Raw genomic sequence first — 20,967 nt, forward strand, 5'->3', positions numbered from 1 at the left:
TAATGTTAATCTCTGGTGATCCAGATTGCCGCTGAGGCCCATCAGTCAGAGTGGGATGGGGTTATACATGAAGTTTTGATCTGAGTCTTTCTTACACTGGGCCCAGAAGAAATCCTGTGGTGATTTCTCCAGTTCTTGGATATACTATTAGAATCTACACAGTATAGATGGCATAAAGGGGAGGAGAACTACAGCTGAAGAGCAAGTTAAAGACTCAAGAAATGGGGGATAAAATTGGAGGTGGCAATATCGTGGTAACAGAAGTCCCAGGAGCAGAGAAAAATAAAAATGGAAAAGTGGATCTATTTTGTGAATTAATGGCTGAGCATAGGACTCCAAGTGACCCAGGCAAGCTGAGCTCCCCATGGTGAGTTGTGTGTTAACTGTCTCTTCAAGCCATGAAGTTATCTATGTGCAGTAGCACTCCACCAAATAGAATATAGAGTTATACAAGCAGGCCTAGAAGATGAATAAGCTGCCTGAGCAAGTGAGTCATACTCCAATCTGCTGTACTGCCATCCCTCTCTCACCCACACCTGAAGCCTCATGGGGAATTCCCTGTGACCAGGTGACTAAGGGATACAATATTCTATTCCAGCTTGGTTTATACATGGCCCTGCACGATATGCTGGCCCTGCTGAAGTAGCTAGCTGTAGCGTTACAGCCCTACTTAGGGTTGATCCTGGACAGTGAGAAGGGAAATTCTCCCAGTAGAACAACTGCCAGGTCACATAGCTGGTCAGAGGTATAGATAGGTTTCCACTGTTTCATGAGTAATTGTTAATGATTCGGCTAAATAGTGAAGGACTTGGAAATAACAGGACTGAAATATTATTGACAAGGTCTGAGGAAGAGCATATGGCTGTCTCTCTTGGAATGGGGAGAGATATTCATGTCCCACATAAATGAGCACCAGAGAGAGTCCACTGCAGAAAAGGAGCTCAATCAAGTAGACAGGTAGGTGTCCTGTTCTGTGATGTCAGTCAGCCTCTTATCTGTCACCCTTTTCTTTGCCCAATGGATTCCTGAACAAAATGGCCATAGTGGCAGGCATGGAGGTTATGCACGGGCTCCAAAATATGGACCTCCACCAAGACCAATCTGGCTATAAGCCACTGCTGAGTGCCCAACCTGCCAACAGAACAGTAACCCAAGCCCCCCTATGGAACTATTTCTTGGTGGCAGCTGGTTACAGACAGGACAAAATGAAAAAACCCACTGGACTCCCAAAATTCTACTGGCAGGAAGCAAACTGGGGAAACTGTTCAGCTGCAAACGTGCTGCCTTTCATGAAAAAGGAAGGCACGGAGGGTAAAACCAAGAGGTCAGAGGGCAGAGCCTTAGAATATTATTCCCAGGCCTTGACATCTAATCAAGAAACTTCCATTTTCCCAGCTGGATTTCAGAATTGCTTTAGACCAGTAACTCCTTTATGTCTCCCATTTCCCCTCTTTTTGAACTAGAATGTCTGTAGTAGTCGTTTTATGGCTATTCCACCATTGTACGTTGGGTGTGCTGGGGACAGATAACTTGCCTCTTAAGTCTCATAAATCAGCTGGGCACGGTGGCTCATGCCTGTAATCCCAGCACTTTGGGAGGCCAAGGTGGAAGGATTGAGCCCAGGAGTTTGAGAACAGCCTGGACAATATAGTAAGATCTCGTCTCTATAACAACATAAAAATAAAAAATAAATTTTTTTTTTAAATTTTTTTTTTTTGAGATGGAGTCTCCCTCTGTAGCCCAGGCTGGAGTGCAGTGGCATGATCTTGGCTCACTGTCAGCTCCGTCTCCTGGGTTCAAGTGATTCTCCTGCTTCAGCCTCCAGATGCCTGCCACCACACCCGGCTTATTTTTTGTATTTTTAGTATAGATGGGGTTTCACCATGTTGGCCAGGATGGTCTCGATCTCCTGACCTCGTGATTCGCCCGCCTCAGCCTCCCAAAGAGCTGGGATTACAGGCGTGAGCCACCGTGCCTGGCCAAAAAATAATTTTTTACAAAAAAAAAAAAAATTGTCTCACAAATCTAAAGATGGAGACAAATAGTAGTTAAGAAGCCATACTCAAAGAGCCTCTTTCATATATGGGCCTGATTTAGATGTTCTGGATTTTGGGGCAATGCTGTGATTGGATGAGACTTTTAGAGACTCTGGGAAGTGGTGAATGTATTTTGCATGTGGAAGTAACATGAATCACCAGGACCAGTGGAAAAACTATAGTAGTCAGTCTCCAAGATGACCCCCAATGACCCCCCCTCCCCCGCCTCCTGGTATTCACACCTTTGTGTAATCCCCTCCCATTGAGTGTGGCCTGGACCTAGTAACTGACCTACTTTTTTGTTTTTGTTCTTGTTCCCCCGCCTCCCCCAGAGTTTTCACTTGTTGCCCAGGCTGGAGTGCAATGGCACGATCTCGAGTCACCACAACCTCTGCCTCCGGGGTTCAAGCAATTCTCCTGCCTCAGCCTCCTGAGTAGCTAGAATTACAGGCATGCGCGACAACACCCAGCTGATTTTGTATTTTTAGTAGAGATGGGGTTTCTCCATGTTGGTCAGGTTGGTCTGGAACTCCCGACCTCAGGTGATCCGCCCGTCTCGGCCTCCCAAAGTGCTGGGATTACAGGTGTGAGCCACCGTGCCCGGCAGTAACTGACTTACTTCTAACGAATAGAATATTGCAAAAGTGATGGGATGTCACATCTGAGATTAGGTTATAAAGACTATGAGTTCTGTCTGGCATGTGGGCACTCTCCTTCTATCTCTAGCTCATCTTACTTGATTGCTGTGATGAAGCAAGCTGCCATATTGTGAGCCACCCTATGATAAGGTGCACGTGGCAAGGAACCTGAGAGTGACCCCCAGCCAACAGCCAGCAAGACTGAATATGCCAACAGCCACATGAGTCAGCGTGAAAGCAGATCCTTCCCCAGCCAAGCCTTGAGATGACTGTAGCCCCAGCTCACACTCTGCTGGCTGTGAGACCCTGAAATAGAAACTCAGCTAAGTTGTGCCCAGATTCCTAACCACAGGACTGTGAAATAAAATGTTGTTTTAAGCCACTGTTTTTGAGGTAATTTGTTATGTAGCAAACATATAACCAATAGAGATAAGCGTGGAGGTTATGCACCTTGGCAATATGAACTTCTAACCTACCAAGGCCACTGTGGCCCTAGCACTGCTGAATTCCCAACCTACCAACAGCAGAGATCAACACTGAGCTCCCACTGTGAACTATTTCCTGATGGCAGGCTGATTACTTTGGACCCCTTCTGTCTAGCACAGGCCTTAGGGTCACAGAGATTTGGTGAAAATCCCAGCTCTGCCAGGCTGATACGCCTAGGTGAGGCCTGTTTTCCTAGGGGTCTGTTTCCTGTGTCTGCTGGGGACTTTGTGAAATATCTCAAATGGACCTGAGCACCCAGGTGGAGGTTCACAAGGGGCTGTTCCCCTCCCTTTCATGTGAGTGCCCCAGGGGCAAGAACCCTGTTCCTCTGCTTCCTAACTCCTCCCATCACAATTTCAGGTCTTCTGGGAAGCATGGCTAGTTAGCATCTGCCCCTTCAAGGACCCACTGACCATGTACCTCAGACCCCGGGCGCCACTCCCAAGGGGTGGTATCCTGTACCACTGGACTCTGCAACGGAAAGGAAACAGAGTTCATATGCACAGTGTGAGGCTCCAACTGATGCTCCTACCTCCTTCTTTCTAAAACTAGACTGCGGGCCCTTGGCCTGGAAGTGGAAACAGACTGAGGCCTAGGCCTTGCCTTCCCTCCAGAAGCTCCAGAGCTTGGGGGTGGGAGGAGAGACAGACCTATTAATCTTAGTGTTTCAGACACCATGTAAGGCACAGGTGGAGGCACTAAGGAGAAGGGGAAGAAGGGTTCAGTTGGGCCTGAAGGAAGAGTTTGGATAAAGTCCTTAATAGAAGTGATGTCTCTTCCCATCCCCTTGTCACCTGCAGATTCAGGAGCCATCCTGAGGGATGTGGCAACATTTGGGAGGACTCGGCAGCTAGGTGATATCTCTATAATAGAAAATGACTTTGAGGTGAGAAGATACCCACTGCTTCCCTGACCTCCTTCTCCCCAGCTCCTTATCTGAGGTGAAGGGGGTCCCCTGAGCCAGTCCCCCTCCCTTTCTAGGGGAGTGTCTGGGAAAGAGGGCAGATTTGGAACCAGAGAAAGCTCTCTGGAAGGGGTTAGATTTGATCTGGGTCTTGCAGGATGATGGCTAGGGCCTCTCCTGCCGAGTTCATGGAATGCGTGTCTGCTGTGAAGGAGACAGTGTGTGAGGGATGCGACAGCGATGTGCCAACATGGTAAAGGTGGTCTGAAAACTGGTGAAGGATGGGCCTATACCTGGGAGGCCCCCAGCCAAGCAGTTCTCTAACCTGGGAGTTGCTTCAGGTTGTAGGCACCATCTCTTCCTCTCCTGTCTGGCCACTTCCTGTGGCTGACTGCCTTGGGAGTGGTAAAGCGCTGAGGCTGAGCCCTTTCCTGCCCATCCCAGCTCTCACACTCACCTCTCCTGTCAACTCCTCCAACCCCCTTTTCATGATCAATTCCAGCCAAAAGGTCAGCCTTTTCCCCTGGACTGAGACCTGGAGTCAAACTGGACCCGACAGGGTTGTCCACGGACTCCCGTCTCTCTCCTTACTTACATAGCCTAGGGTCCCAACTGGGAGACTAGATGAAAGCAGGGCTGAGCCAGACCCTCCCACCAATCAAAGCTGCCAGAAGAGGGCGGGCTTTCTTATTTACCACTAGGTTCCTATCAACTGCAAATATTGGGAAGGGGGAATGAAACCCATGAACGTTCAAATGAGAAAGCAAAATAAGAGTGGCAGTGTGCTAAGCTCCTGGGCTAGGAATCAGGACCCAGCCTTCAGCCTTCAGCCTCCTCACAGCCCCTTGAGAGGAGGGAAAGCCCTTGAGGCAGGCATGATGGGAAGCTGACTGGCTTAGCAGGGCTTCCATGCTCTTGCTTCCTCCTTTGTATCCTCATATCATGGGGCAGACTCCAAACACACAACACTCAAGACCACAAAGAATGGTTCTTAGCCTTTGGAGGGTCAAGGATCCCTTTATAAATCTGATACAAGCTGGTTAGTCTTCTTGTCAGAAAAACACATGCATGCAAACACCCACAAAAACATGTAAACAATCTGTTGATGGTCCCTGATTTAGTCCAGCACCCTCATCTTAAAGACTTTGGGACTCAGAAGGGAGATCTTTCCAACCACTATGGGACCATTAATGGGCTTGAAACCACTATGTTAAGTGAAAGAAGCTAGACACAAAGGATCACATATTATACGATTCCATTTATGTAAAATGTCCCGAATAGGCAAATGGGATGAGGGGTAAAGGATGCCTAAGGGATATGGAGTTTCTTTCTGCAGTGATGAAAATGTTCTAAATTTTTTTTTTTTTTTTTGGCAATGATGGCTGCACAACTCTGAATATACTAAAAGCTATTTAATTGTATACTTTTAAGTGGGTGAACTGTATGGTATGTACATTGTATCTCAATAAGCTGTCTTTAAAAAGTGAACTCAGGGGTTGCAAATGACCACACATCTGAGCTTTAGTCCCCATTCATCAGGGGCATAACCTGTGGAGAAAAATCAGGGAATTATGCAGTATATGGGTTAGACAGGAAAACATTCTAGAAAGAACGAGATTCTATGTATAATCTTAAGGGCAATAAAGCATCATGGAAGGTTTTAAGCAGTATATAATCAGATCTACACTTCAGAAATCCCCCAAATCACTGAATTGTACATTTCAAACAAGTGAATTTTATGGTATGTAAATTATATCTCAATAAAGCCATTGAAAAAAAAATCCCTTTGGGAGCTTGAGGAGGATAAACTGGAGGGCATCAACTGGGGGAGGCTGTGGTGTAGGAGTCTGGGTGAGCGGGCCAAGCCCATCTGTTTGGACTTGAGGGAAAATGGCTTGGGGTTAGTCAGGGGAGGATCAGAACGTCTTGCCCAAGGTTAAGAAGCTGGTGGAACTTGATTTCAGAACCCAGAGCTCCCTGGCTTCAGCCCTAGTGCTCCCGCCAGCACTACAGCTGCTCCACTGACTGGTGATGGAAGCACTGTCCTCCCCGTCTAAGAGAAATGCACTTCAGAAACATGTTTCCAAAAAATGTTTCTAAGGGTTTTATTTCTAACAAGAGGAAAATAATAAAATAAAATTAAAATAGGCTTCAGTTGGAACCAAGTTTCTTGTTTTGCTTTTTTTTTCCTTTTGAACAAATTAATTACACACCAACAATCTTTTTTTATTACAACATGAACCCAGGAGGAGGAAAGGAGACAGGGGAGGACAGGGAGGGAGGATTGAGGTGGTTGTGAGGACAAGCACCAAAACCTTTCTTCAGATCACAGGGAGCCCTGTTCAGCTCCCCAGCCAAATTCCTTTAAAATAAAAAACTGTGAGCACGGCTATGTGAAGTTTCCTCCTCCTGGGTGGAACAGTCAGGGGAAGGGAGAGGGAGAAGTGGGTAGGAAGGAAGGAAAAGAGGGGAGGAGAGTGGGGGCAGGGGTTAGTGTAGCATGGCCTGGCCAGGACCAGAACTGGGGAGAGAAGGGAGAGGAGAGTCCCCCAGTTTGCATATACACTGGCCTTGTCTCTGGAATGGTGATGGCCCAGCCCCAGCCACCCCCCTGCCCACCAGCCCATCCATCTATCTGCCTCAGGTGTCTGGGAATGCTGGTTAGAGGCTACCAGGGAGGGAAGACTCCAGGGGCTGGCCCCCAGGAGCTGAGGTCTGAACAATACCTTGGAGTCAGAATACAAAAGTCAAGGGACTCAGGAGTGGGCAGGTAGGGGGGATGGCCACCCCCCTACCTGCCCACCCCCTAAGAAGCAGGCTTGATGGTCAGAAAGAGGATCCTTGAGGCCGGGGCGGGGAGGGTTCTGTCAGGGTCTGTGCTAGGCTCAGCCACTGTCACAACTGTTGCTGAGGCGGCTGCTGTGGGCAGGGCAGATGCAGCCGGGGAGTCAGAGTGGAGAAAGGGGCCAAGGGGCCTGAAGTGGTCCCTTCCGCCGGTTCCAAGCCATTCTGGTTCTCCTGGGTGCTGGGGCTGCCAGTGGTGGGGATGGGTGCAGGGGGGCCCTCACCCCCAGTCTCCTCCTCCAGCTCTTCCTCCTCCTGGACCTCCTCAGCCTCTGGCCCTGAGCTCCGTACCCTCTTTGGCTCTAGCTCCTCTCGGGCTGGGTCATCGCCCTCCCCACCCCGATCCACCTTCCGCCGCCGCCGCCTCTCCAGGGCCCGGCCCCGAGCCCGACTCCCGTGACGCTCTGCCTTCTCCAGCTGTGATTACAGATAGGCAGAAAGACAGGTTGTGGGCCAGTGGTCAGGCCTGGGTTCCCTACTCGGTCTGACCTCCTGGCCCGGCCCATGACCCCTCTCCTCACCTCCAGAAGTGTGCGGATCCTCTCCAAGTCTGGGGGCTGTCCAGCCTGCAGCAGCTGCCAGATGCTGTGGTTCTCATCCAGGGTCACCTCGAGCAGGTCCCCCTCCATCATGAGCTCCTCCAAGGGGGCCCGGGTGGCCTCAGGCAGTTCCAACACAGGGCCAGTCAACTGTGGCAACAGCGAGGACAGCAGCTCCAGATCTAGGAGGTTGCAGAAACAAGCTGTGTTAAGAGGCTGCCCTTGGTCTTATCCCCACCACTACAACAGAGCTGAGGACTACATGGGTCACTCTGGTGATGTGCAGTCAACAGCCTACCCATACCACACCTAGACCTACCTCTCTTACCTGAGCCCTCCTCCAGGGCTACCTTCTCAGGACTGGTCACACTGTCTCCATTCTCCAGTAAGCCTTCGACCTGCAAAGGAGAGCAAGAATAGGTAGGGGTGACTGAACTGAAGAACCAGGCCCTATTCTTCCTCCGCCAACCCCAAACTTGAGACCCTCCGCCTTCTGGAGGAGGAGGGAAGACAGGCTGCCAGCAGGGAGCAGAGTCTAGGAATCTGGACAGATGCAGAATGGAGTAGGAAGGCTGGTCCAAAGAAAACTGAAAATTGGAGAACAAGGGGCAGGGCCAAGCCTAAACCGGGGTAAGGGCTAGGAGACAAGAATCTGAGGACAAGAGCTGGGCTGAGTAGCTCACCTTAGGCATATCCTTGCCACTGCCCTCTCTGAGGGGGTCAGAAGCAGGGGCTGCAGGGTAGTTAGGAGGCTCCTCAGGTCTGGGTTCAGCCTGTAGCTGTTGGCGGAGCTCCGTCAGCCGTCCCAACAGAGCAGTCACATCTTCAGAAGCCAGAGCCTGCCTGGCGCGGCCTTGCCAGCTGATGGCCCTCTCTGTGAGGCACTGCAGGGCCTCGCCCTCGGGCAGCCGCACAGGCAGTCTCTGCAGGGCTACCAGCAGTGCCAGGATGGTCTCCAGGCGTGGGCGCCTTGAGCGCATACACAGTGGACACAGGAATTTGGTGTCCCATTCCCACCAGGCCAGCAGTAGGGATGAGGTGGGATTGGGCCCCCCCCCCACCCCCCCCCCCCCCCCCCCCACCCCCCCCCCCCCCCCCCCCCCCCCCCCCCCCCCCCCCCCCCCCCCCCCCCCCCCCCCCCCCCCCCCCCCCCCCCCCAACCCCCCCCCCCCCCCCCCCCCCCCCCCCCCCCCCCCCCCCCCTCCCCCCCCACCCCCCCCCCCTCCCCCCCCCCCCCCCCCCCCCGGGCCTCGGAGAGCTGAGGAGGCGAGGCACTGACACACACCGCCCATGGAACCAGTCCTGACACAGGTCACACTGCAGAGCTCCCGCCCCAGCCGGCACCTGCCCACACACACAGATAGAGGTTGTAGAGGAAGCTGTGGTCGATGATGCCAGTGGACTGGGCTTGGCCGAATTGGTGCGACGCAGCTGCAGGATACCCTCCTTCTCCTTCTGTTCCCCCTCCTTGAAGGCCACGATCTGCCATACCCAGGACAGGAACAAAGTGGGTCAGCAGCCTATCCCTTCCCTTCTCTGCCCCCGCCCCCGCTTAACACCCCTACTCCCAAACCAGGAGAACTGAGGCTCAGTGGACAAGCGGTCTATGCATGGCCACCTAGCTCAGACTCTATCTAATCACCAAGCCCTTCTCCCCATCTGTGTCTAAGCTCCTTACCACAGAGCCTGGGTCCCTGAGGTCCTGCGCAGACAGCCCCAGCAACTCTGTGTCAGATTTGTACAACCCCAGCTCCTTCTCCATCCACCGGCTGCGCTTGGTGCTATCTGAGCCAGCGTCTGCACACGGGCAGAGAACCTGAGACAGGCAGACAGAGAGGGAATGACTGGGCTTCCCTTACATCCCCTGCCCTCTCCTTCCCTCCCTGGTGCCCCCACAAAACCCATGTTATCTCATGAGCCATCTCATAGAAGCCAGGGCAGGCGTTAAGAAACGCTATAGGTCAAGGTCCCAGGCCTCACCTCCAGCAGCGTGTAGCAAGAATTTTTCTTGAGGAAGGTCTTGGAGGCCTTCTCCCTCCAGGAGTGCGCTGTCAGTACCTGTAGCTCTAGCTGTCTCAGCTCCTCCAGCCCCACAGGTAGGTCCCGGCCCACAGCTACTAGGCCCTCCAAGTCATCCAGGCACGGGTAGTGGTCACCATTCTAGTGACAAGGGCGAGAGACAGCTCAGTTCAACTTGCCAGTGCTATTGATGCTTACTCTGTGCCTGGCCCTGAGCTGGAAAGATGAACTGGGCTGTCTTGAGGGAGAAAAAAAACAGGTGTCATCCTAAGGAACACCCACTTGGCTCTCTCCCACAACACCAGCATCTACTGACTGGCTCAGCCCCAAGTATCTCGTCAGCCTTCTGTTGTAGTTTGCCTCTTCTCCTCTCCTCCACGCCCCTGCCCTGCTCAGTCCCATACTACCTGCCTTCCTGGCCCACCAATCTCATCCTAACCAGTGCCCTCTCTTCCTTCAGGCCAGCCTCACACTCTTCCTCTCACCTTGCTCATCAGGCACATTTTGCCTCCTGACTACATGCCATGCCCCCTTCCTCTCTCCAGCCAACCCCACCCATCCCAGCAACCCAGCACATCCCACTGTATATGCTATCTCTTCCCAGCTGGACTGAAGGCCTGGGATGGCAGGGTCCTCACTTGGATCTCATCAACATCAGCAATCCAGGCCCGGGCCTTAGCAAGAGCCTCCTTGAGAGCCTGGATGTTGGGCAGGTGAACAGGGATGTTTTCCGCTTCACGGATTATGGCCTCAAGTGTGGCTGGTGGATGTTTCTGCCTAAAGGTAGGGGAAAAAAAGAACACTCAGTCTGATGTGCTCTGCCTGACCAGAAGCCCAGCCTGACCACCAGATATATCTGCATGGGCCCCTTGGGCGTCTGTTATTCCTGCTGCCGCTTGGGCCTACTTGCTTGCATTCTGCCTAAAGGTAGCTGCCAGTCCCTGCTTCCCCAAGACCGCATGCACCCAACTTCATCCTTCTGCCATAGCTCTTGCGCCTCTGTTTGTCTGCCAGTCTCCTGGCCTGCTGGCAATGCCTATATACACAACCTGTATTATATAATCTGTTGCTGCAGTTTGTCAACTGCCCTATGTGGGGTCTTTCTACCAACATCTGCCCATCTGCCTGTCACTTGGGCTTCTGGGTATGCGCACATTAGCCTGTAGCACTAGTCTTCTAGATAATCTCTATCTGTGCATTTCTGCTTCTCCATCAGCCTCTCTCTGCCTTTAAGTATACAGTTTAAAAAAACAAAACAAAACAAAACAAAACGACAAGATAGGGAACAAAACAGGGGAGAGTCAATACAGTAACACAGGAGTGTGATACCTAAGGCCACCCATGGGAATCATCCTCTGGGTCTCCATTCAACTTGGATGTTTGGAATAGGGCAGGGAAGAGAAGCAGCAGCTGGACCTACCTGGCCTCCAGGCAGAGGTGGGCTTTCTCCTCCCAGCGTTCAGCAATGGTCAGCAGCTCCTGCAGCTCGGCCTGGGCTTTATCCACAGCAGGGCTAGGGGCTACACTGGCACCCGCGACCAACAGTCCTCGCATGACAGCCAAGGTGCCCCTTCGGGCTGAGGGGGCCAGTGTGCGTTTCACCTCATCCAGCCATCGCGCCTGTTCCACCTGCCGCTGGAGCTGCTGGGCCTCAGGCACCTCCACCCCCAGCTGCCGCCCCCTCTCCAACAGGGACTGCAGTAGCCCTGGACTGGAGGGCAGTGAGGCCAGGGCCTCACGAGCCTCAGCCTGGAAGGCCTCCACCTGTTCCAGAATACCCTACCAGGACACAGGATGAAGAACAAACTCCTCAGCTGGGCCCACTGAGGAGTTCCACCACCAGATGGAACCTTGTCCCACCTACCTTCTTACCCTCTAAGCTTTTGGGGCAAAGGAGCCTAACATGGGCTGGGCTCTCCTTCTCCAAGCTCTAAGACAGTGGGGGTTCCTAACACTGACTGCTCATTAGAATGCCCTGGGGAATTTGTTAAGAATGCAGATTCCTGGGCCCCACCCTTAGAGATTAATTAACTAATAATTATTCAACTATGCTTTATTTAACTTTTCAGCGTGCTCTGTTCTCAGGGCACCAAGAAACCTCCCTGCCCTAAAAATTGCTATGCTTAGTCCTCACATAAACCCTCGTGCTCACCACCGTGGGGTCTGTTGCCCTCTCCATCTCACTCCTCCTCCACTTTCATGAATTCCCCTCCACTTTCCAAGCCCAAAAAGCACCCTGTTACCTCCTCCTCCTCTACCCCTCCTCCAGGAAACCTTACCTGGACTCTGTATCCTGTACTCACACCCTTGCCACCTGACCCTTAAGGCCCATTTCTAACAGGCAGTCACTAGACCCTTGCCTCACCCCTCCCACCTGTTCTTTTCTCACATGTGCGTCCAGTCTCGCCTGAACACTTTAAGCTTTTGTAAGGAGCCAAGAGTAGCCTGCTGCTCAGGTCCCCCAGTCCCCTTGATCCCTCAGCAGCACTCCAAGCATCCTCACCTTGACATCCCCAATCTGGTGCATGGCACAAGGCAGGTTATTCATCTGGTCCAGAAAGGCCCGGAGCTCAGCCAGGGTCATCTGCAGACCCGCCACCCTGTGGGGGCTATGGAGTATCACATGTGAGGTTTCAGGTCTAAACCCAGTGCCCTCCCTCCATGTCTATGCTAAGACCCAACACCTTTCTTCACCACACCTGTCCACCTTGATCTCGCATATTTCAAATTTGCCCCAATTGCCCAGGTTAGAGGGAAGGTTTTAAATTATAGAGCATGTTCATATTATGAGGGGAAAGAATTAGAAACTAATGGGTTGTAACAAGAGCTACACTTTGCAATCCATCCTCTACTGTGAATTCTAAAGCTGTGTAGCAGGGGTCAGGTTTATACATCTGTGTCCTGTTCTTACCCGTAAGCCTCCCACAAAACCCCTCAGCCTCTCTCTCAGGCCACTTCCAGGTACTGATAAAAAAAAAAACACTTCTAGCTTTCTTATCACGGAGGCTCTCCTGTCCTTTCTAAGTGGCCTGGTCTCCTTGCCCTCCCCAACACCTTCCAGGCCATCTCACACTCTTGTGCCTGGCAGCTTCCTGACGATGTCCATTCTGCCAAATGGTATTCACAGTCTACCCCTTGCAGCACTTTTCCTAGGTGTTGGATCCTCAGCACCTTATGTGCGCCCTGACTCCTCATGCTGTCATACCCAGCTTCCTGGCCGCTGACCAGTCCCAGAGCTCGGGACACGCAAGCCTCTGCCTCACTCAGGCAGTTCTTTAGTTGCTGCAGCAGCTCACTATTAGGAAACCTCCGCTCACGGGCTTCAGACTCTAGTGCCCTCAGTTCTTCAAGGCCTGGAAGAAGAATGAGGGCAGCAAGGAGTAGGCAGTATTGAATAAAGGCAGAGGAAGGTGGTCAGAGTACAGAAGAAAGGGAATAGAACTTGCCTGTGGAGTCCCTCCATCCCCCCATCACTCACTGCGCTTCCGCCCATCCTCCACCTCCAGGGCCACTCGCACTTTGTTGGCCCAGGTGTCAAAGGACTCAGCCCGAACCTTCAGCTTATGCAGCATGGCAGGAAGCTCATCCAACGTATACCGATACCTGGAGGAAGAGGGCAGGCAAGAGCATGTCTGGCCCAGCTCTGCATCCTCCTTCTTGCCCCACTTCCTCCAGAAAGGCCCACGCTCACCGCAGGTACTGCCGGCTACTGGAGCACTTGCAGAGATCATTGATGTGGGAAAGGCAGACAAGGCCGTCTGGGCAGTCGTAGCAGGCCAGGGCTGACAGGAAACACGTAGTCTTGCACTTGATACACTGGCGCTCATCATCTGGGAGCAGCTCGAAAGCCTCTCGCTCAGCCTCTGTGATGCCCTAAGGGCATTTAACCCATGTGTTATATATAACCAGAACCAGGTAGCAGAATCCTCCATCTCAGCCACCACCGACCCCTACTTTAGACTCAAATCTATGCTGAGGGTCATGGGGTTTAAGAGGCCAAACCCCAGGGAGCATACCTGCCCTTTGTAAAGTCGAGACTCTCAAAGCTGGGGGAATCAGATAAACCAGGGCAAGATCAATGTGAGCTGAGTCGGATAATTTTATAGAGGAAGAAAAATCAAGTAAGATCCAGATCAGCAGAAAGGGCCTTGTGGGTGAGAAGTGAGGAAAGTGGTGGACCAAGATACCAGAGAGGTGGCAATGTGTGGAAGTGGCCAAGGGACAGGCCTGGCTAGTTATGTGTACTGGGGAACAATATCGGCTTCCAGTTACTCAGCGCCCACTGGGTTCCAGGCACCACGCTGGCCACTTAGTAGGCAGGAGATACTTGTGCACATATATAACTTAGAGAAATTCAACTGTATGTGCTTGTTTTCAGGGTTTAAAGAGATATAATAATTTTCTCCCAACAATATGGCTTCCAAACCTAATCCAATGACTTCATCTGTTGCTCAGATAAAGAAAACGCACTCCATTTCAAAAATGAAAAAAAAAGCTGGCTATGTTGGAGTAATCGAGAGACAACCCAGTGCATATATCTAATGGGCAATTTTAGGGATTTTAATGGGAAATGTTGACTCTAACAGTTTTTGCCTTACACACCAACTTTAACACCTAACCTCTGCATAAGTTATGAGCCCAAATCCCACTCTGCCACTTATATGCTATGTGATCATGAGTAAATCATTTAACGTCTCTGGGTCTGTTTCATTATCTAGTAAGATGGAGACAAACAGTATCATCCTTGTTGGGTTGTTATGAGGATTAATAATAACAAAGCAGCTATGGAATCAGACAAGTATCTCGGCAATTAGATTCGGTGTTCATCAAATACTTACTGTTATTAGCTCTAATTTTCAGATAAGAATATATATTCCACAGGTCTATCTCATTTTGCTAAGGCAGAAACTAAGTCTTAGGGTCAGTAACTTGCCAAACTGAGTTAATTTTGACTCTAAAGTCAGAGAATATTCTAAGGATGACGTCTCTAGGGGTTTTTTTGACTATGGACTCTTGAGAATTGGATGTAAACTATGAGTCCTCTTCCCAGAAACATACTTAAATACACATACAATCTCTTACAGGATTCCAAGACTATGGTGTCCAGAATGCTTCTCTGAGGTAAGGGCCAAGTGTGAAGAATTCTGAATGTCAAGATGAGAAAGTCTATTCTCCCCACCTTGCTTCGGCTCCTTCCCACAGCTTGGCACAGCCACACGGCCATCATTTAATAACAGTACTGAACAGAGTGCGAAAATGATGCCTGGAAAAGCCCAGGGACTCAACAACTAACATCACGACTGAGAGGCCCCAGACTTCCGACGCTACTGTAGCTATAGCTCTCCCTATAGCCCACACTCACAGGAAAGCTATAAATGAGCTTTAAAATAAGAAAGTATTACCCTAAATAGGCAGCAAGGGATCCCACAGAACCAGCACTCCTTTGTAATCTTATGAAAGACTCTCACAAAGTCAATTCCCTAACTGGGCAAGTGTGAAATTTGAAGATGATGGCTGAAACTACACGAGTGGACTTTAGAGCTCTGTAGCAGCTTCCACTCAGCTACACACACAACTGACACAAGCTTACAAGAAATCAATTAAAGCAGGACCACCTTCTACTTGATAATATTATTGCCCTAGCTTGAGTTACTGAATCATCTGCATGTAATAAAATAGCAATTCCTGAGAAACATTCCATATTTCAATCAGTTTCTTCATGTATTAACATTATCAATAATAGCAGCTGCAACATTGCAAAGGCAATGTTAGAGAGATGGTTTTCACATAAATCACCTTACTCTAACTTTACATCTTGCAAGTTAGATATTTATTCCCATTTTAGAGTGGGAAAGTGAGATATGAAAGATCAAGTAACTTGATACAGTCACCTACATAATCAGCAGTGAGGTTTCATATGCCAGTCTATTTTCCTGGGTCATTTAAATAATGATAAATAGCTGCTATACCAGTACCTGCCATGGGTCAGTCACTAAGCAAGCATTATCTTTAATCCAATCAACTATCCAAAAAGATGAGCATTATCATAATCCCATTTTTCAGATGGGAAAACTGACAATGAAGTAAATCGACTTAAGCAAGGTTGCTGGTAAAGGGTATAGCAGAGAATGGTATGTGGTTTTCAATCAAGATGCGTCTAGTTCTTTTCACTACACTCCAAGAGTAGAGGCTACACCTTCTTGGTGCTGCTGCCTCTGCCTCCCCAAACTTCCATCAGAATAGGGTGCTTGATCTGGGGTACTCTCCCCACCTTCTCCAGCAGGGCCTTTCGTAGACGCCGCTCTTCTTGCACCATGATGAACATCTCCTTATGCACAGCTGCCGCCAGGTTCAGGTCTAGCTTCTCTGGGCAGGCAGCCATCTTGCAGATAAGCTCCTCATGGGAGAAGACGCAGTATCTCCGGAGCCGGCGGTAGTGTTCAATGCACTGGCGCCCAGCAGGCAACTGTGGGCAGGTTCAAGGTTGAGTGTGGCCAAGTCTGGCGGCCATGATGCCCCAGCTTCTCCACAACCCTCCTGCTTCTCCCCCCAATCCCACCACATTCTAGACTCACCCAGTCGGCAGTGCAAAAGTTGACGGCCTCGGCAAAGTTGTAGCCTTGGTTGAAGCCGCTGTGGTAAGCACGGGGGAAGGTGATGACAAATTCTCCTGCACACTGGTTTGTGCGGACAACCTGAGGAACAAGAAAGGCCATGGCTGTTGAGACAGAGATTTTCCTGTATGCAGACCTGACTTAAGTGCAAGGTCATTAAGGAGACAAAAGCCTCAGGGAACACAGTCTGACAACAGAATCCCAGACTCTCCAACTCTTGAAAGGAAGGACCACTGGTCTCTGCTCTCAAGGTTTTGATGTGTGTTGAGATGACAGGGAGATTTGAGATTTAAAAATATATGTCAAAATATTCCAACTTCCTTTAGTAATTTTTGCAAAAATTATAAATATCACTTTTAATTAAGCTGGACAAGCTTTTTTAGTTATTTACTTTCATCAGTTATATATGCAGTTTCAAGAGTCAAATGGCTCTATAAAGATCTGTTATAAAATCTGCCAGCCTTGATATTCTCCCTTCCCCAGACCCAATCACTTCCACCTCTTCTGATTATTTTGGCGTTGATTATAACTACCTTAAATAACATGCTTCTAGACTATGTTAAAAATAGCCTCCTGTTTCTCAATTTGCTTAGTTTTTTATGCATATATCCCTAACTTTCTGACCAATATTCAAATCTCTTTTCCTATCAATTTTCATCTTTCTGTAACAGTCTCTCATGCAACCTTCTGATCTGTTCCAATCTGGACCAGCTGTCCTCCCTGGATCATCACTCTCTTGTGACAGATCTCCTATTTCCTAGATCCCATGTCTTCCTCGTTCTTGGTTTATTCCTTTGCTATGCTTAAGAACATCCTCCAACAGTTTCCTAAGAAATGGTGTGAAGAACCTACTTTTCTTTTTTTAAAAAAAGTCTCTATTCTTACTCTCACACTTGACTGTATATAGAATTCTAAGATGAAAATCCTTTTTTTCAAACTCCCATAGTTGTTGACTCAGAAAATAATTTTAAAGGCACACTGCTCAGATCTTCTAGTGTTACTGTTGAAAATTTTGAAGCCATTCTGATTTCTAATGCTTTGATAAGCATTTGAAACCTGTTTCTCTCTCTCGAGCTTATAGGATTCTTCTGGTCTCAGTGTTTGACATGGAAATTTACAAGATATATCTTGGTATGAATTTATTTTCACTCATGTACTGGGTAGGCCCATTGGCTCTGGAAAATCGATTCTCCAGTTCAGGGAAATTTTCTTGAATGATTTCATTAATGATTTCATCCTCTCAGTTTTCATCTATTTTCTTTTTATAACTCCTATTTGAATACTGAACCTCCTAGAAAAATTCCCTAATTTTTTCTACCCTTTTCCATCTTTTTACTCTATTTTTTGGAAGATTTCCTCAACCATCTATCTTTCAAAAGTGGAAAACATACACTTTTTACATTTTTCATTTTTGCTACCATAATTTTGTTTGCATATGCTATTTTTTAAACAGTATTCTGGCCTTCCAGGTAGCTGGGATTACAGGCATACGCCACCATGTCGTATTTTTAGTAGAGATGGGGTTTTGTCATGTTGGCCAGGCTGGTCTCAAACTCCAGACCTCAGGAGATCCACCCGCCTTGGCCTCCCAAATTGCTGGGATTACAGGCGTGAGCCATCGTGCCAGCCTCTCAGTTGTTTTCTGTGGCTGCCTGCTTATATTTAAGAGGAAGAGATTAAAAAGCTGAATGGAAGCTCTGAGTACACAGATGAAGCTTGTCAACTGTAAGCTTCACTGTAGGGTGATCTAGCTAAGTCATTTAGTTTGGGAAACTCCAGGTCTTTCCTCGCAGGCCAGTCAGATTCCCCAGAGAAAACCCTTTTTTTTTTTTTTTTTTTTTTTTTGGCCTGTAGGAAAAAAGGCCTGGCAACCAGTGTTCTAACAGCCAAGTGGAGAATGATGGCTGGGAACCTCAGCATCCAGTATGATAAATCCTAATTACATTCCCTATAACTCCACCCTCAATTGTACCTAGAAGACTTAATCCAGAGACTGTTTTAACCTCTTCAGAAATAAATCTTCAGTCTTTTACTAGAGTGACTAGACATTTCTAGCTGCCCAGCATGGGAGATCTCACAGCCTTTTTTTTTTTTTTTTTTTTTGATATGCAGTCTCACTCTGTTGCCCAGGCTGGAGTGCAGTGGGGTGATCTCAGCTCATTGCAAGCTCCGCCTCCCGGGTTCACGCCATTCTCCTGCCTCAGCCTCCTGAGTAGCTGGGACTATAGGCGTGCGTCACCACGCCCGGCTAATTTTTTGTAATTTTAGTAAAGACAGGGTTTCACTGTGTTAGCCAGGATGGTCTCGATCTCCTGACCTTGTGATTCACCCGCCTCGGCCTCCCAAAGTGCTAGGATTACAGGCGTGAGTCACCGCACCTGGCCCTCACAGCTGCTTATATAGACGTGAACCAATCCTTACTTTCACCCCATCCATCTTTACCCCTAGAATGCCTGGTGCCACCGATAACAAATCTTTGGGGGATTCTGAGGTATGAATTGGGTTGGTTCCCAAGATGTCCTCAGTATTGGCTTATGTTTCAGTTTTCTCATCTATCTGTTTTCCAGTTTCAAGAATTTTATCATTGTCTCCTCTCTCATATTCTCCATCTCTGTAATTTTCTTCACCTTAAAAAATCCCTTTATGTAATTTTTGTGGAGTCTCAGTACAGAATGGAAGTAGCCATGTGTATGCTTAATCTGTCATCTTTACTGAGAAGCCTCACAAGGCTTTTTAAGGTAAACATTCAATTTTGTTGAAGACACAGTGAAGTAGGTACAGTGCCAGTAAGGGAATCAATACATTCTACTCTCTGGAAAACAAATTTGTTAATGTATATCAAGAACCCTTCAACCCAATGATTCCTCTGCCAGGAGTCTAAATTAATTTGGGGAGAATTAACATCTTAACAATATTAAATCTTCCCATTCATAAACATATCTCCCCATTTATTTGGACCATGCATCAAGCTTGCACCTCCATCATATTTTCTTCTCAAATCTACCTCTACTTAGAGGCAACATCAGCATTTCTTTCTTACCTGTATTATTGCATTGGCCTCAATTACTAAATGCCAGAACTATCTTCCAAAAAACGCAAATCTGACCATTTTGGAACTATCTTCCAAAAAATGCAAATCAGCCTCAGCTGAGAGTCCCTCACTGGAATCCCCATGCCCACATGATTAAGTCACAGTTCTGACAGGTAAACTCTTACTCTTCTTTCAGGGAACACTACTCCTGCAAAACCTTTCCTGATAACCCCCGCTTCCTAAATGACCTCGTTTGTTGCTCTTTTTTAGCACCTTTAATGCTTTATTCCACTTATTTACTCCTCTGTCCAGCACTCAGCTATGCATACACAAATGCAGGCACTGGCTTATTTGCCTTCAGAGTGTTGACCAGAGAGGCCTTGCACAAAGAATGAGCTCTAGCAACATTTACTGAATGATCTAGTACCAGGCTTAATTTTATTTGTTATTAATTAATTAGAAGGGGTCTTACTATGCCAGCCTTAATTTTGTAGACATGAAAACTAAGTCTCAGGTAAGCCTCAGGTAGCAGAGCCAGGAGTAGAACTTGATGCTCATAACTCTGTCTCACCCTGCACCCTGATTCTGGCAATGTCACTTTACTATTTCCTATGTGCTTATTTAGAAAAGTTCTCCTCACATTCTGCAGCTGTTAAAAATGACAACTGCGAATAGCCAAAAAGTAAAAACAACTCAAAAGGTTCATCAACTGGTGAATATTACTGGGTCATCAAAGGAATCAAGTTCTGACACATGCTGCAATGTGGATGAACCCCAAAAACATGCTAAGTGAGAGAAGAAACAAATGACCACATATTATTCCATTTTTATGAACTGTCCAGAAAAGACAAATCTATAGACAGAAAACAGATGAATGGTTGACTGGGACTAAGGGCTGGAAAGGGGAGTGACTGTAAATGGGTATAAGGGATCTTTTTGGGGTGGTAGAAATGTTATACGACTGGATTGTAGAAATGGTAGCACAACTCCATACTGGATTGTGTACTTAAAATGGGTGAATTTTACGGTATGTAGCAAATCATACTGCAATGAAACTTTTAAAAATGGTTATAATTCATATAGCAACAAAGTGAAAATCATTCTAGACCAGTGCTGTCCAAGAGAAATATGCTTGGTACATAGGTACTTTTAAATTCTTTTGCTGGGCGCGGTGTCTCACGCTTATAATCTCAGCAGTTTGGGAGACCAAGGCAGGCAGATCACTTGAAATCAGGAGTTCAAGATCAGCCTGGCCAACATGGTACAACCCTGTCTCTACTAAAAATACAAAATTAGCCAGATGTGGTGGCGCACGCCTGTAATCTCAGCTACTCGGGAGGCTGAGGCGGGAGAATCGCTTGAACTCAGGAGATGGAGGTTGCAGTGAGCCCGAGAGCACACCACTGCACTCCAACCCAGGCAACAGAGTGAGATTCCTTCACAAAAAAAAAAAAAAAAAAAAAAAAAAAACTGGCACAGTAGCTCACGCCTGTAATCCCAGCACTTTGGGAGGTCGAGGCGGGAGGATCAACTGAGGTCAGGAGTTCAAGACCAGCCTGGCCAACATGGTGAAACCTCATCTCTACTAAAAATACACAAAAATTAGCCAGGCATAGTGGCTCAGGCCTGTAGTTCCAGCTACTTGGGAGACTGAGACAGGAGAATCGCTTGAACCTGGGAGGCGGAGGTTGCAGTCAGCCGAGATCATGTCACTTGCACTCCAGCCTGGGTGACAAGAGTAAGACTCCTTCTCCAAAAAAAAAAGAAAAAAAAATTTTTTTAGTAGCCACATTAAAAAGGTAAAAAGAAACAGGTAAAATTAAGTTAAATATATTTTATTTAACTTAATATATCCA

The 20,967-nt window shown here is 48.3% G+C and overlaps 2 protein-coding genes across 15 annotated transcripts in view; one reads left to right on the plus strand and one right to left on the minus strand.

The window, feature by feature from the left end:
* Positions 1–20,967, plus strand: part of KANTR (KANTR integral membrane protein) — a 116,999-nt gene that overhangs the window by 88,331 nt on the left and 7,701 nt on the right. For 5 of the 10 annotated variants that reach the window (XR_007722703.1, XR_007722705.1, XR_007722706.1 and 2 more), the window contains one exon: positions 2,369–6,429. The exons of 1 other annotated variant lie outside the window; for it this stretch is intronic. The gene's annotated coding sequence lies outside the window, so the exon portion shown is untranslated. Of the gene's footprint in view, positions 1–2,368; positions 6,430–14,550; positions 14,588–20,967 lie in introns of those variants that run through there. 4 more of the 10 variants (XR_007722702.1, XR_007722698.1, XR_007722701.1 and 1 more) reach the window with 2 other exon arrangements.
* KDM5C (lysine demethylase 5C) overlaps positions 5,062–20,967 on the minus strand; it is a 34,259-nt gene continuing 18,353 nt past the window's right edge. For 2 of the 5 annotated variants that reach the window (XM_050777132.1, XM_050777131.1), the window contains exons 13-27: positions 16,042–16,161; positions 15,738–15,932; positions 13,158–13,339; positions 12,945–13,069; positions 12,672–12,819; positions 11,970–12,075; positions 10,887–11,245; positions 10,105–10,243; positions 9,428–9,607; positions 9,126–9,263; positions 8,698–8,929; positions 8,131–8,498; positions 7,767–7,845; positions 7,430–7,629; positions 5,062–7,325 (exon numbers count right to left, since the gene is read on the minus strand). In XM_050777132.1, the coding sequence (XP_050633089.1) occupies positions 6,960–7,325; positions 7,430–7,629; positions 7,767–7,845; positions 8,131–8,498; positions 8,698–8,929; positions 9,126–9,263; positions 9,428–9,607; positions 10,105–10,243; positions 10,887–11,245; positions 11,970–12,075; positions 12,672–12,819; positions 12,945–13,069; positions 13,158–13,339; positions 15,738–15,932; positions 16,042–16,161 (2,937 nt within the window). In that variant the 3' untranslated portion in view covers positions 5,062–6,959. Of the gene's footprint in view, positions 7,326–7,429; positions 7,630–7,766; positions 7,846–8,130; positions 8,499–8,688; positions 8,930–9,125; positions 9,264–9,427; positions 9,608–10,104; positions 10,244–10,886; positions 11,246–11,969; positions 12,076–12,671; positions 12,820–12,944; positions 13,070–13,157; positions 13,340–15,737; positions 15,933–16,041; positions 16,162–20,967 lie in introns of all 5 variants that reach the window. The other 3 variants (XM_050777135.1, XM_050777134.1, XM_050777133.1) reach the window with 3 other exon arrangements.

The sequence above is a fragment of the Macaca thibetana genome, chromosome X, assembly GCF_024542745.1.
Source record: "Macaca thibetana thibetana isolate TM-01 chromosome X, ASM2454274v1, whole genome shotgun sequence".
Taxonomy (NCBI): Eukaryota; Metazoa; Chordata; class Mammalia; order Primates; family Cercopithecidae; genus Macaca; species Macaca thibetana.